This window comes from Gallus gallus, chromosome 1 (assembly GCF_016699485.2).
Source record: "Gallus gallus isolate bGalGal1 chromosome 1, bGalGal1.mat.broiler.GRCg7b, whole genome shotgun sequence".
Lineage (NCBI taxonomy): Eukaryota > Metazoa > Chordata > Aves > Galliformes > Phasianidae > Gallus > Gallus gallus.
In genome coordinates this window covers 182,187,643-182,204,102 of record NC_052532.1, presented here as the reverse complement: position 1 = coordinate 182,204,102, position 16,460 = coordinate 182,187,643, and the positions used below count along the sequence as shown (strand labels likewise).

At 33.4% G+C, this 16,460-nt stretch overlaps 1 protein-coding gene across 3 annotated transcripts in view; it reads left to right on the top strand.

The window, feature by feature from the left end:
* Positions 1–16,460, top strand: part of DYNC2H1 (dynein cytoplasmic 2 heavy chain 1) — a 139,759-nt gene that overhangs the window by 16,259 nt on the left and 107,040 nt on the right. For all 3 annotated transcript variants that reach the window (XR_005861251.2, XM_015279695.4, XM_417173.8), the window contains exons 16-35: positions 1,930–2,069; positions 2,164–2,392; positions 3,153–3,280; positions 4,542–4,657; positions 5,530–5,657; positions 7,158–7,307; positions 8,465–8,670; positions 9,526–9,681; positions 9,774–9,888; positions 10,269–10,439; positions 10,663–11,045; positions 11,353–11,485; positions 11,576–11,693; positions 11,860–11,972; positions 12,061–12,180; positions 13,333–13,483; positions 14,167–14,369; positions 14,866–15,048; positions 15,273–15,455; positions 15,611–15,834. Coding sequence is in view for 2 of the 3 variants with exons in the window: in XM_015279695.4 (XP_015135181.2) it covers positions 1,930–2,069; positions 2,164–2,392; positions 3,153–3,280; positions 4,542–4,657; positions 5,530–5,657; positions 7,158–7,307; positions 8,465–8,670; positions 9,526–9,681; positions 9,774–9,888; positions 10,269–10,439; positions 10,663–11,045; positions 11,353–11,485; positions 11,576–11,693; positions 11,860–11,972; positions 12,061–12,180; positions 13,333–13,483; positions 14,167–14,369; positions 14,866–15,048; positions 15,273–15,455; positions 15,611–15,834 (3,350 nt within the window). In the remaining variant the exon portion in view is untranslated. The remainder of the gene's footprint in view (positions 1–1,929; positions 2,070–2,163; positions 2,393–3,152; positions 3,281–4,541; positions 4,658–5,529; positions 5,658–7,157; positions 7,308–8,464; positions 8,671–9,525; positions 9,682–9,773; positions 9,889–10,268; positions 10,440–10,662; positions 11,046–11,352; positions 11,486–11,575; positions 11,694–11,859; positions 11,973–12,060; positions 12,181–13,332; positions 13,484–14,166; positions 14,370–14,865; positions 15,049–15,272; positions 15,456–15,610; positions 15,835–16,460) is intronic.

Genomic DNA, 16,460 nt, shown 5'->3' with positions numbered 1-16,460 from the left:
CAGTTTCTTATTTCCTGTTGCCTTTAACAATAATGGGTCTATAATCTTAGATAATCTTAGGTGGATGGATGTGGTGTTCTTGGCCTTTCTAATACAAATGTGAATCACTTTAATTGTACATATTTACTAGTCAAAAGCACAGTAGTTTTACTGTATTTTTCCTATCAAATTTGCTGTATTCACAAAGTAATGTAAATAATTAGATTATTTAGCCTTTTTAAAAATTGGAAATGATAAAAGTGAACAAAATATATCCTGTTTTACAAATTATAAGTCTTACCATACCTTGCCAATATACTTGATTTCTCTTATCATCAAGCTGTCAAATTCTGTAGTAGCTCACAAGGATTTCAGGGCTCTGTCTGCAGAACATATAGTAGCAACTGGAAAATCAATGTCTGGATTTATTCAGATAAGAATTATGAAGAGGTTTGTGTTTACTCTTTAGGAGCATTATTTGGAAGAAAGGAGCTAAAAGTAAATAAATGATTTATAGTCGTTCATGAGGGAACATTACAATGTAAGTAGGTTACTCTGAAAGTAATGCCTCCTATTTATTTCTATGGAAACTGTAACAGATACAGACAGCACAATAATACTATTTCCTAGAGCAAATTCTCAGCTACAAAACATTATTTTTCAACATAGTCATTACCATTAGTTATGCATTTTCACCAGCAATGAACAAGAGCCTGCATTCTGTGCTCATAAAAGTCTGCACAGCTGTCTGGAATGTGGCTTGTCTTTCACATCACTGTTGCCACTGCTGAAATGTATACCACCCGTTGCCTCAGTGTGCTCACATGCACTGTTTGGTCTCCATAAATGTTCAGCAAGCATCAGTGAATGTCAGTGGGTGCCATTTTTTGCACGTGGAGAAATTCAGTTCTACAGCTTTGCTTCATATGCACTTCTATGTCAGACACCATTTGTCAGACTGCTCTTTTGCTGCCATCTGTCCCTCTGCAATAAAATGTAATGGAATATTGATGGGAAGGTTCAACCTCTACTGTCATCCACCACTATCTGTTTCTGACGTTGCTGGTCAACATAATAAAACTGGAGACATTACTTTCGGAGCAGCCATCAAATTATCTTACATAGTCCAGGAAGTTGTTTAAGTGTCAATTTTCAACAGTTTTACACTTTTCTTTAAAACTTTGTTTATCATTGTCTTAAAATTTAATTGAGAAAACTTCATTTTTCTTCATCTCTGGAATGCTTCTTTTGGAAGATTTCTTGTGTGTGCTGCCTTGAATTGTACGATAGACCTTAACTGTATGGCTTCTTGTAGCAGCCTTACACTGCCCCTAGAGACCTGACTGTAAATCAATATCTGTTCAAATAAGAAGGGAATCTATTAAGCTGCAAGAAGTTTCTCATTTCTGTTTTGACTTGTATTGCCCGTCTGAAAATGTTTGATGGCTTACAAGTGGCCATTTACAGACTTTTGTGCTTTAAATATTCTCATGGTGCACATTCCAATGAACTTTTGATTTCTTTAATATAAAATCTTATATCTGCTTATTAATTGGTACTAACTAAACACACAAGAAATTTCTGAAATACAATATAAGAAATAGGTTATGCATCATAGGAGAGTAAAAGCTGTGTTATGTGTTTAAGTCTCTCATTCAGCCATCCCTGTTATCTCATTTCTAGCAGAATCCTTAGATTAGAACAACTGTGTGAAATTCTTAACCTGAAGTGCAGTAGAGAATGTTTTGACTTGGATTTTGTTTCTTATTCCTATGTTCATTTTAAATGAGAAGATCTAAAGTTATTACATTTAATATTGAATCATGCAGTGTTTCTTTGATCTTTTTCCAAGACTGAAATCTTCAGCCATTCCACTCTGCTGAGCTTCACATAATATTTTGAGGAGACAAATGGAGTAAAATAACAAAAATAAATATTTTTACATTTTAGGGTTTCAAATCAAGTGATATGAAGGCTTGGAGACAGCACTGGAATCATCAACTTTACAAAGCTCTGGAGCATCAGTATCAAATAGGTTTAGAAGCACTTAATGAGAATTTACCAGAAATAAATATTGATCTAACATTCAAGTAAGATTTCTTTTTTTCTTACAAAGAAAATGTTCTGTCTCAAATTACATTCAAAAATTTAGCTTTTGTATTCTGTATTTGTTCCACTTCTTAGGCAAGGCCGGTTGCAATTCAGACCTCCTTTTGAAGAAGTACGAGCTAGGTATTACAGAGAAATGAAGAGATTCATTTCCATTCCATATCAGTTTAGGGGAGTAAGTGAAACAGAAGAAGAGTCTATCTTCACTGTTATGACTGAGAGAAATGCAAATGGATTTCTGACTGCTTTTAGTAAAGCAGAAGATTTGTTCAGAAGGCTGGCAGAAGTTTGTAATCAATTCAAGGTATTGTCAATATTTGACAGATTCATGCTTTTTGATTTGTATCTCTTTGGGCGTTAGACCTTCTAGAATTAACTGCGCTATGAAATTTGTACATATTGTCCTTTTCTACAACACATGTAAGCCAACCACTTAAGCATGTGTAGCTTGGAGCATGTTTACAGTTTTCACTGAAATTTGTGCTATAGCAATCTGTCTACTCTTGCTCAATATCTGTTTTTATCATCCTTTCTGTACATAAAGGGAGCTTATAAATTGGATGGAGACTGATATATATATATATATATAAATTTTATTTTTCCCCCAAAACAAAGGGAAATGACTTCAAACTAAAATAAGGGACATATAGTTTAGAGATTAGGAGGAAATTCATTAGTCAGAGGACAGTGACACTGTAGCACAGACTGCCGAGAGAAGTTGTGGATGCCCCATCATTGAAGGCATTCAAGACGTTTGGATGGGGGCCTGGTTAGCAACCCTGCCTGTGTTAGAGAGGGCTGGAACTGTATGTTCTCTAAAGTTCCCTGCCAATGCAAGCTGTTCTGTGATTCTGTAATCCTTAAAAGTATGGATATGTCAAACCATTCTGTACCTCCTGATTTTTACACAAAGAGAATGAGTATGTAATCGAAGGAGCACAAAGGTTAAAGAAAACGTAGCTTTAAAGAGTTATTGAAATATTGTAATATTATTGAGAATCATAGTATTCTTACTCTACTAAATATTTGTTTTCCATGAAATTAAAAAAAACAATGTTGAAAAGGAATGGATTGTAATTGGCCAAGTAGATATGGAAACTCTGGCGAAGACACATCTTTCTAGCAAACAGGACTGGGAAAAAAACTTCAAAGCATTAAAAGTGAGAGGCAAGGAAGCAGAACGTCTTCCCAGGTATAGTGCTACTCTGTTCCTTTGTTTGAATAATGAATTCCTTCAGGTACCTTAAAGGCAATAGCAAAATAGAAATATTTTTCATGTGGAGTTATAAATACAATTTCAAGTGTTTTTTAAATACTACCATACTTTTTTTACAGATGTAGATTCTGTTTTTCAGTTTTATTTTTAAACACTTACTCCCTTTTCTCCTTGGAACCATCTCAGAATGCTTTTAATGACTTCTTTTCATATGATGGGAGCCTTCCTCAGCATTCAGGGTTGATTCTGAGATAGTACAAGACACAGCAGTGTTTTAACAATTATTCTAGCTACGTCATGTACACCTGAATTATAAATGGCCATTGGAAATAGGCTTAAAAATATTTATATGTTAAATAATTCATGTATTGAAGCACTTGATTACATCCTTAAAGTTATATTTTAAGAAAGTTTAGGCTTTTATTCTTATAGGCATTCACATAGGATCCTGTGTATTGTATGGTTAGAGTTACCAAATGAAATTGATGGGAACCACTTTCAGAGCAAATAGAAAGAGGTCACATTTCATGCAGGAGGATGGACTGATGGAACTTGCTGGCTAAATGATATTTTCAGTAGTAGAGATTTCCATGTGTTTGAGGATAGGCTGAGAGAGCAGAAGAGAAATCAGCTGATGGATCTTGAAGCCAGAAACCACATGTGGATACGCAGCGTCACAAGATGAAAATAATTGGTTTTGAGGCAGGATTCTCAGGAAGATTGTAAAATAGGATAGCCCTTTTCACAGTGTTCTTTAGGTGTCCTCTTAAAGTCACTGTCGGAAATAGGGAATGGGGCCTTTATATGACTCACTGTGTCTCTTCTTACCTTTTTAGCACTATGAAAGCCTGGGCTGGTAAATTCTCATGGAATTTTAAGACCTAAGGACATTATTGTACAAATAATATTTTTCTTCTTGAGTATAAAAATATTCATTTTGAATTCAGTGACTTTAGGTGTATAAAATCAAGTGATTTACTCACTATTGGAAAGATCAGTGTTAGACCTTAGTCACCATATTGTTGAGTTTATATGCCTGACATTTGTTATATGTCTTTCAGTGCTACGAGTAGCACAATTGTTTATCCAAGAAGGTAAAAACTTGTAGAATGATGTAAGATTTTTTCTTATTAGGCTACAAAATCAGGGTGAACTACAGATATGCCTACATTGTAGAACTATACTGGGACTTGTACATATTACTGAATACTTGCTATTTTTGGTATTTTTCTTGAAGCACCATCAAGATAGATTGCTTAACAGTTAACTGCAACCCTGTGAAAACTGCAATAGATGATTTTATCCAGAAGTTGTATGATGTTCTTGTCATTTCATTGAGAAAATCTATACAAGGTAAATAACTTCAGTGAATATTTTATTATTTCTGTACTTGTGTGCACTAATGTTACTGTATTTGTTAAATACTCCTTTTATTTAACAAATATTTTACTTTTAGACATAGTAAATTGCAGAAATCACAGTGAAGCAAATGTAATCGTTACTTGATTTTCACTATGGGCCTCAGCTATGACCTCTTGATCTCTGTGTGCATCTTTTCCATTCACTTGTTCTGGCAACATGTGTTTCAAATGTAACAGAATACCCCTAGACAAGAAACTCAGAACAGTATCATGTAGAGCATGAATTATTTCCATAGCCTGGAAGCTGAATTGCTTTCTGGAAGATGCATTATTTCCTGAAGTTGTGAAGAAAATACATTAAAAAATAGACATACATAGATAGCATAGCATAACTATTGTGCTTTACAGCATAGCTTTGCTTTTCTTTGTGAATATTTTCACTGTGCAAAGTGGCTTTTTTTTAGTTAGTTTCTTCTAAAACAAAACAAAACAAAACTCTGACACCACCTAAAAAAATTTAACATCTGTTTTTCTCCTATTACCATAAAAAGACATACAGATTTTGAAAATGTACAAATAAATGCACTGGGTCTGTATGTTTAATTCTCAGAAGAGACTGATACTTACATTTTAAGTAATGCACTGCAAGTAGTGTATTAAATGTAAAAATCTATGTGTAAACATAAGCATCCAGCCTTTGTTGAAGCAGCATGTAATATTGGGGTCTGCAATTTTTAAGTAAATAGCTTGTATGCATAGCTATATCTTATGCTGGTGTTGTACCACAGCACATTTGTCTGACTTCGTTATTTATTACTACAAATATTTTTGCATAACAGCTCTGTTTTCTGTTTCTTTATGTAGCTCACCTTTCTGACGTTTCTTCATTTCTTAATGATGCCATGGAAGCATTAGTTGTTAGACCCCAAACTGTAGAGGAAATATCAGAAGACAATTTAAAATATTTAAATCTACATGAACAAAAAGGAGAGGTAAGATACAATTTTATCATATCCAAGACAAAAACTATAAGAAAATGTAACTGTGTTCTGGTATAAAAACTTACGTTTAATGTACCTTATTTAGAATATGCAGTGGTGTTACAGAGTCAGGGCAGAGGTCCATGTAACACAGTATTTTTTCTGCAGCAGTGGAATAAAGTGGCTGCATAGGGAAAGAATATAAAATCACGCTATCATATTTGATGTTTTCCCACACTTCTAGTCTCTGACCACAACCTTTTTGATAGAATGGCCTGGGTTGAGCTTTATGTAGTTCCTCTGCATATAGTAGCACAGGTTTTCTCTTTTACAGCCTTAGCTAGTCTCCTCTTAGAGCAAATATACCTTTGACATTCATATTCTGATAAAGAGTAGGTTGGTCACTCATTACAAGTAGGACAGTTCTTTTTATTATTTTTTTTTCACCTAGTCTGCTAACTTCATACCATTTATGATTTACTTTGGAAGAGATGTAGAGCATTCCATTCATATACATACTTTTCATGACACACAATGATAATGCTCTTTGTCATATTCTGTATCAGCCATCTCTTCTCTACAGTGAACAATTTTAGTTTACTCAATTTTTCATTTACACCTACCATCACTCTGATAATCTTTCTTGCCCAAAACAGCATTTCTCCTTAGTATTAAGGCATGTTCTCATTGCTTAATTTTTGAAGGAAAGCGTATGTAACAGATCATTTTAGAAAATGTGTCAAATTCTCTGCATTGATTTCCACTTTTTCTGACTTTAAAAACTTTATTTTCTTTAGTGAACTTTGGCTGGTTCTAAGCATGTGGAAAAAACAAGTTGTTTTTCTATTATAAGGGAAAAAATGCTTTTTTTATATGAATACTGTATCTGTTTATATGAAGTCTCTCTGTTCTACATCTTTGTTTTTCCAAACTGTCATAGGTTAACCTTAGCAGGCAGCTAAGTGCTACACAGCTCTCAGTGTTCCCTTATTTTCCATTTTTTCCATTGTTTTGGTGACATAACGCAAACATAACATAGCTGCTGTAGTGAAAATTAACTCCTTGCTAGCACGTATTTAAATCCTTTAGTACTCTTGGTCACGTTGCTTTTGAGTCTGGCCAGACCAAACTCCTGGACTGCCCGTGAGACTCCAGGCCTGTTACACACTTAGGTACATATATACCAAACTTCTCTTGCTCTGATACTCTTTTGGAATCTGGTTGATTGGGTATCTACAATAAATAAAGAGGCATTTACCTGTTTCACAATAAGCATTAAGTCCTATATGTTTCATTTCAGGATGAAGATTTAGAATTTTTCTAAATACCTCAGATGCTATTTTTCTAGTGTTTTACTTTTTATGTAAACAGTATTAAGAATGCAAATGCATGTTGACGCATAATCTATGGATACACCAATGGTGATTCTTATATATTTATTCATTGTTTGGATAAACAGGATTTACTGAATTTGTACATACACACGTGTATTTTTAATCCACTTGAATTTAGATTTTTCTCCTGTTTCAAGAAGCTGAGGATAAAAACAAACTTTTGCGAACTGTGGCTGGTGCAGGTTTGGACACAATCAGTAACCTGAGAGCTACGTGGGATAAATTTGAATTAATGATGGAAAGCCACCAGCTTATGATAACAGAGCAGGTAACAACCAATGTTAAATCATGGAATCATAGAATGGCTTGGGTTGGAAGAGACTTTATCGATCATCTAATTCCAACCCCCTGCCATAAGTAGTGTTTCTACCCACTAGATCAGGCTGCCCAGGGTCCTTTCACAGAATTCCAGAACCACAGGGGTTGAAAAGGACCTCTCAAGATCATCTAGTCCAAGATGCTATAGCAACACCTCCAGGGGTGGGGCATTGACCGCATCTTTCCACAGCCATTCCAGTGCCTCACAACTCTCTAAAAAGTTTTCTCCAACAATAAAATTCTAATCTCCTCTCTTTTATTTTAAAACCATTCCCCCTTGACCCGCCTGCCTGTGTAAAAAGTAGCTCTCCTTTCTGTTTATAAGCTCCCTTTAAGTGCTGGAAGGCTACAATGAGGTCTCCTCAGAGCCTTCTTCAGTCAATTTTTCTTTGTAGGAGAGGTGCTCCAGCCTTTGTCTCATCTTTGTCTCTCTCCTCTGGACCTGCTCCAGCAGCTGCTAAAGCACTGAAGTCTGGAGAAATACTTTTCCATGAGTTACATAGTCCATACATTTTCCCTGTTCAGTATTAACACAAACTTTGATGACAGCCTGTAAGGAGATACTGCTATTTAAACAGTACCTAGGTGAAATATCTGTAGAACTGGTTCTGAAATTAATGTTATGTTGTTCTTCTGTCTCAAACACCTACCTAAAGACAGAGATGGCTTAATATAAATCAGCGGTTCCCTGAAGAAAACAGAACAGTTAGAATATATTGTTTATTTTATTGTGTTCTTAGTACTGATGTTAGTGTTTGTTTGTTGTTGTTGTTGTTGTTTTTTGCACAAGTTGGCTAAACTAGATGCAGTCCTCTAATTGTCAGGCCATTGAGACATTGCTGAACTCATTTGTATTATTACTGAAGATACAAATGTATCATACAAATAGCAGTTCTTCTGTGTGCAGGTGGAATGGGTAGCATGGGCCCAAAAAATAGATTTTACTTACCAGCATAAAGTTAGTACCCCCTGTTTTGAAACGAAACCAGAAGACTAAAGATGAACAATTTCTTGGAGTGTGACATGAAGTTGGAACAACATGGTGCTTTGATTTTGTTCTAGTTGTAATCCATTAAAGGAATCTTATTTCTGACTCTTACCTTACAGATTGAAGTGATGAAGGGAAATGTGATGTCACGTATTAATATATATCTTCAAGACCTGGAAAAATTTAAAGCTCGTTGGGATCAGCTGAAGCCAAGTGATGATGTAATTGAAACAGGTGATCAAGATGTGCTTGAGAAAAGTGCTCAGATCATAAAGGAAAAAAAGGAAGAATTTGATGAACTTGAAACCATAAAGGAAAAACTCATGTATGTTTATTTCCCTATATATTGTAATCATTAATGTATGGATTTTTTGCAGTAATAATATCTCAGAAAATATTAGATTTTATCTCACAGATAATATTGGTAATTCAGTTTTTTTCATATTAAATGATTTTCATGCATTATTTTTCTAAGTTATTTTTGTTCATTTTACATTACGTGACTTTCTTGTGCTGAAGTTTTTTTGAAATGAAAAGTTCAAGGACTCAGGCCTCTAAAGAAAAGAATGCGTAAATGAAAGGTGAGATATTCTGACTTCTGAACTTCTCAGTTCAAGGAAGTTTGGCATACCTGTCCAAGGAAGGGTATTTATTGGTTCAGTCATCTTGTAACTAATATGGGCTAGAGCTCACCTCTCTCATTTCTTGAGTAAGTGTCCTATCTTTTAGACTGTTGTGCTGAAGGAGAGAATTTTTCCTCTGAATACCTACTTTAGGTAAACTCATTACTGCGTATCTTGAGCGGACAAAATTTTTTATTTCAGTTCTTAGCTTGGCATGTAATTATGGTAGCAAATAAAACCAGCATGATTTTTCTCCATGTAATGAAGAAACAAATCAATTTGAACTTTATTTCAAGCCTTATTTCGGGCTATACCAAGTTCAAAATTCACTTTGTAAAAAAAATATATGAAAGTTTATAGAAAATACAGTTATTCGTCTTATTCCTTTGTTACTTCTGCTTGGGAAGGAGACAGTAATGAAATTGCAGTTGGCAGAATCAGTGAAGCCAGTGGCTTTTCTTATTGAAAGGAGGTCTATTTTAATATAAGTGCTTCTCTTAAATCATTAACATATAGTTGAATAACGTAGTGTATAATGAAATTATCTTTTTATTCAGTGAAGAATGCCATCATTTTAAATTGGAAGAGCCTGACTTCTCATTATCAAAAGTTGTATCTCAGGATATTAAGTGTTGTGCAGAAGTCTGGGCATTGTATGAGGAGTTTTATCAAGGTTTTCAGGAGAAAGCCAAAGAAGACTGGATTACTTTTAGGTATGATTTTCTTACTTTATTTTTCAGGGATGTGTATGCATGGTTATAGTTCTGTGTTATTGTGACCTTTTCTATATTTGACTTTCATACAGGAGTAAAACATACCTATTTGAAGAATTTTTGTTTAACTGGCATGATAAAATTAGGAAGATGGAAGGACACACTGTAATGACAGTAAAGTTGCAAAAAGAAGTGGACAAATACAAAGTAAGATGCTACTTATAGGAAGGTGTATGAAATAAAAAATCCACTAGTATTATTGGATCATGTACTTTGCTATGTTACTCATTGTTCATTTCTGATAAAAAAAAATCAGTTAGAATTTAAGGAAGTATCTCCTGGTGCTGTTCTGAACATTTAATTTTTTGAGGAGAATCTTTTAGTGCCTTATAATGAACAAGGAGGGCATTACAATTTACTTAAATGTACTTCACAATGAGTTTTCCTGTGAAAGTCCTTAAACATTAAATCCAGGATTATAAAAAAAAAAGTGCTTTAAGTATTTAATTTTTTTAATAGCTTCTCTGTAAACAAACAAATACAATTTGCATAAATACTAGGTAGATTCATATGATTTTTTCCCATAGATGATAATTCCACTCCTAAAATATGTTAGAGGAGAACATCTTTCTCCAGACCACTGGCTCGATCTCTTTCGTCTTCTGGGTCTTCCCCGAGGCACTACTCTGCAGGGTTTGCTATTTGGAGATCTGCTTAAAGTGACTGATGCCATTATAGAAAAAGCCACAGACCTTAAGGTACAAATAATGACATGTAAAGTTATTGTATTTTTATTCTATTATTTATTTATCTAGTCTTCTTTTGTAAATGCAACAGTGTTTTTCCATGATGTTTTTGTTCTGCATGCATATTTATATCTTTGTCTTAACACACAGATATAATTTGTCTTTGATTCTTGAAGAAAAAGTATTACTACAAGGCCTGTAGTTTTAAATGAAATGTATTTCTGCTTTTAAATAGGATTTGAATTGTCGGGCTCAAGGTGAAGTTACAATCAGAGAAGCATTACGTGAACTTGAACTCTGGGGAGTTGGGGCTGTCTTTACATTAACAGATTATGAAGATAGCCAAGGCAAGACTGTCATGCTTATTAAAGACTGGAAAGACATAGTCAACCAAGTTGGAGATCATCGCTGTCTTCTGCAGTCCCTCAAAGACTCTCCATATTACAAAGGTTTTGAAGATAAAGTGTCCATTTGGGAAAAAAAACTCGCCGAGCTGGATGAGTTTTTGCAAAATTTAAACCTAATACAGAGGAAATGGGTCTACTTAGAACCCATATTTGGCCGTGGAGCTCTGCCCAAGGATCAAGCACGTTTTACCAGGGTTGACGAAGATTTTAGGTTAGTGATATGGAGTCTAATATTTTTTCTGTACCATCTTTGAACTGTGTACTACAATATTATTAATTGTGGAAATATGAGGAGCAACTGTTCCAAAAAAGTTGTTAAATTCTGTTGGAGATATATTGATGTAAATTCTGAAATGTTTCATCATAGATTTTTAAAGCTGAAAGTTATAAATCACATACTTATACAACTCATGTGTGCTTTAATTTTTAATTAAACGTCTTCAAATGTATAATATTCAGATTAAAACTGTAATGGTATTTTTATGAATTATTCCTTTTTTTTTTTTTTTCCTGTCAAGATCTGTTTTGTCGGATATCAAAAGGGATAATAGAATAACTTCACTGAATGCCAGGGCAGGAATAAGAAATACCTTAATTGCCATACTTGATCAACTTCAGAGATGTCAGAGATCTTTGAATGAGTTTTTGGAGGTACAACTGAAATTAATATAGTTTTCTATAAAGAAAGTCAATAAGTTTGAATTAAAATAAATATTTAAAAAAGTCTTTTTTTTTATACAGGAAAAGCGCTCAGCATTTCCAAGATTCTATTTCATTGGAGATGATGACTTATTAGAAATTTTAGGACAATCCACAAATCCTTTGGTTATCCAGACTCATCTTAAGAAACTTTTTGCTGGTAATGCATTAGTTTTCATCTGTGAAGTATATTAATTCAAAAATAAGTATATTTAAAGCTAAATTGTGTGTTGCAGATTTTTTTCTCCCTTTCTGCTACTGGACATGGGGGAATTCATGTTTAAGACTAACAATATCTGACTTTATTGTCATTTTCTGATTAATAGGCATTCATAGTGTGAGCTTTGATGAAGAATTTAAATACATAGTTGCCATGAAATCAGTAGAAGGAGAAACTGTGCCACTTAGGAATAAAGTTCTTCTGTCCAATGATGTGGAGGTGAGAAAATCATATCCGAATATATTCCCAAAAAGTTTTGAGAAAATAATTTGCAATGTACCACAGTTTTTTAAAATCTTTTTGGCAGGTGTGGCTAAACAGTTTGGCTTTGGAGATGAAGGAGACTCTGAAGAAGATGTTAATAGATTGTGTTGATGCTGGAAAAAAATCAGAAGGTTCCATTGATCCATCGCTGTTTCCTTCTCAGGTAGTAGATGATTGAGTATCACTGCTGTGTAGTTCTAAATACACCAAATAAGTTATTTTTAAAGGCTCACAAACTGTACATATGAATTTTTAAGAAATGTCCAGACAAATCCAGAAAAATCTTCTTAATGTAGTATAGAGAAATTCTTTAAAATGTTTTTTTTTTCTTGTAAGTCTTATACTTGAAGTACTGAGGTACTTTACATGTCACCTGATCTTACATAAAATGTGTTTAATATGATGCAAATCTTGATCTTAGCTGGCAGACAATACTAGTTGTGGGGCTGCTAAAACTTTGTTACAAAAAAACCCCACCTTTTGAATGTGATTAAATCTAAAGATTACCCCTGTAAACAGAAATAGTGAACAGAAATAGTAATAAAAATGAAATCGATTCATGTAATTTGAACCAGTAGCACAAATGGCGTAGTTAAATTTACAAATCTTCAGGTTGGTATAATTGGTGAAATTTTTTGATCCAGTTCTTCCTGATTCCAAATTTGACCGAATCTTCATAGCTCTAACAGTACTTTTCCAGTGAACTTAGAGTACTTAAAACATAAGGGGTGTATAGAAAGCAGAATACAAAATGCTATCGTAGCAGGTCAGTAGCAGAAAAAGTCAAAGATGTGATCAGAGTTCTTTGGCTGTAGACTCCGTGTGCTTAAAATGTTTTGGTATTACACATCTGTTAATAAGAAAAGATGCTTCTAACAGGTTTGGTACCATATGTTGTAGAAAAGCTGACATATTTGTTGTATTGGATTGCATTACAAGTTTTTGCTTAATTTAATCAGTTTTTAAAAGGTGATTGTATTTGTTCTTAAGTGCTTAGCAAATGTTTGATGTCATTTACATTTACAGTAAAATAATTTAAACATTGATAACATTTTCTTAATGACCAATTGTAAATGATTCTTTTCCTTTATCTTCTGTATTTTTAACATGTAATTTGAACTTCTTTCTTTTTAAGATTCTTTCCTTGGCAGAACAAATTCATTTCACTGAAGATGAACTGAATCCTTTATCTTCTGTATTTTATCTTCTTTTCTTTATCTTCTTTTATCTTCTGTATTTTTAACATGTAATTTGAACTTCTTTTCCTTTATCTTCTATACTTTTAACATGTAATTTGAACTTCTTTCTTTTTAAGATTCTTTCCTTGGCGGAACAAATTCAGTTCACTGAAGATGTTGAAAATGCTATCAAAAGCCATAACCTGCAACAGTTAGAATTAGAACTCATGGCTAAACTGGAACGTTATACTAGCATTGATACTAGTATGGAAGATACTACTAGTACAGGTACAAAAATGATCTCTAATATGTAAAACCTCATAATGATTTTGTAACTGTATAGTATTTAACATTCTCTTTGTTTAAGTAGGAAATTACAAATTAGATACCTACTATTGCCAACATTAGTGTATTTAATGTTTCAGTGAATAACTGACTTTTATTTAGGTTAAAAACTGTCTTGGAGAGTTTATACGTTTAGAAACGTACATAATACATACATATATATAAAATAAATGAATATATATGTATCACCACATTGTTTTATTTTTAAATGACTTTATATAGAGAAATCCTCCCCTTCTCCTCCCTTTCTTCTGAGTTAAAATCTCCAGAACATACACAGCATGGTTTTCAGACCCTTATCACGTCACTTAAGAATTTGTGCCTCAATTATCAAGTGGATATAGCTGCAAACATGTTTGGAATAATTTATTTCTGGAAAAACCTCTATCTCACTCTCTTAAACGTAGGGGCAGATAAAATCACATGCATTAGGCTAGTCACCCATCTTTCAAATGGCTGAAATTACATGATGGCTTGCTGCTTCTGTCAGGATCTCATTTTATGCTGATTAGTAAGTATATGCAATTGAAACTAGATCCCAGTAAAATCAAATGATAATAGAAAACAACCCAGTGTATATCAGAATTGCTAACATTGTGATTTTTTATTTTTTTTATTGTATGCAGAATCAGGAATTCTTGAGCTCAAGCTTAAAGCTTTGATTCTTGATATTATTCATAACATTGATTTGGTGAAGCAGCTAAATCAAGCTCAGATTCACAGTGCTGAAGACTGGGTTTGGAAGAAACAGTTGAGATTTTATATGAAAGACCAAAAATGTTATGTTCAGATGGTAGATGCCGAGTTTCAATACACTTACGAATATCAGGTATGGTATTTTTAATTTGTGCTTGGTGGCTTTTAAATATGTATCAAACACGTCTTCATTCCTCACATGCTTCTAGTTGCCTTCCAACCATTGCTGTTGTTTTCCAAATTTGTTGTGTCCTTTTTGTTCTATTTAATAGAAAATATTAAAAAGTAGGATACTTATTTTTAGTTCTTGATTGTGATAATGTAAATATAATGGTTGTATGGAAAGCAGCTACAATATGGATACATCATACTTTCTAATATGGATACAGATTGATCTGATTTCAGTGCTTTTTTTCATTTCCTTTTAAAGTTTTTTTTGTTTTGTTTTTTGTAATTATAAAAAATTAGGGAAATTCCATTATTTTGAACAAATTCATACAGTTAAAGAGATAATCTTAGTCATTGCTTTATCATTCCTTTTTAAATTAATTTATAAATGCAAGTAATGAAATCATATCTTAACTAACTATTGTGTACTAAATCACATAATTTGTTTTTTTTTCCTGCAGGGCAATTCCCCTAAACTTGTTTATACACCTTTGACAGATAAGTGTTACCTAACTCTTACTCAGGCTATGAAGATGGGCCTTGGAGGAAATCCGTATGGTCCAGCTGGCACTGGGAAGACTGAATCAGTAAAGGCCTTAGGTGGACTTCTTGGAAGACAAGTATTAGTCTTTAATTGTGATGAGGTGTGTATAGTTCCTCATTATTTATCTTAAAAAATTCAAAAATATCTTTTCACATACTTTATAGAGAAGTATTACATTCTAAAAATAGTCTTAATAATTTGTCAGTTTCCCTTTGATGGTTTCTTAGACGTTTGTGGTTCTTTAAAGTAATGTATTTTTTTAATAGGTAGGAAGATAGTCTTCTATTGCTTCCTTTGTTATTCTTATTTATTTTTAATTTTAAGGGCATTGATGTGAAGTCGATGGGACGCATATTCGTGGGCTTAGTGAAATGTGGAGCCTGGGGCTGTTTTGATGAATTTAATAGACTTGAGGAAGCCGTGTTGTCTGCAGTGTCCATGCAGATTCAGACTATTCAACATGCTTTGAAGAAACATAGTTCTACATGTGAATTGCTTGGCAAAAAGGTACAACGAAACGGACTTAATGTTTTCTTATTCAAATAGTTCTGAAAGAACTGGATCTCTGCTAGTTTAAAGACTGGCTACTGTAACTAAGCACAGTACACCCCCCAATATTTTCAAATGACAGTATACTATTACCCTTGCATTTCTAATTCCAGATTGAAATGGATCATAATTCTGGAATTTTTATCACTATGAATCCTGCTGGAAAGGATTATGGAGGAAGACAAAAACTGCCTGATAACCTCAAGCAACTTTTTAGGCCAGTTGCGATGACTCATCCAGACAATGAACTTATTGCAGAAGTGATTTTGTATTCAGAAGGCTTTAAGTATGCTAAAACACTTGGCAGAAAATTAGTGGCTATTTTCAATCTAGCAAGGTAAGCATATTTTAAAATAAAATTCTTAGCATGTTTCTGTCTTTGTGGAAGGTGACATTGATCCTTGTGGTTATCTCACGTTGTTTGTTCTCTATGTAGTATTTGCCATGTACTTTTTGTTAATTTTCTGTAATATTATATGAATTGAAAATTGCAGAAAGCTATGTGTTGGAAACCAAACTAGCCATAAAACAGTAGGTTTGGAATCATCTAAACTTTTACTTTCAGTATAGCCCTTGAAACTGATTGGTGTACCATTCAAATTTCTGTAGTGACTAATTTAAAATACATTAAAAATAAAAATATTGCAATATATTGGGAGCTTCAGGTATGAAGGCAGGTGGAATGCAGTTAAAATCTCAAGGTGGCAAAGTACTGCACCCCTGTTACCCTCATTAAATATGAATTTAAGCATATGACTGTGTGATTAAACGTATATTTTGGCTCCCGAAGTAGTTTAAATGGAAATGGCTATTTGGTTATAAATATGCCAGATAAAAGAACACAGTTATAAACTGTCAGAGATTTTAGTTAATTTCACTAGGAATGATAATATAAATATTAGCTGTTGAATGTACTTTCTCTGAATATTTTAGAATATCATTGCTTATACCTCTGAAATGCAT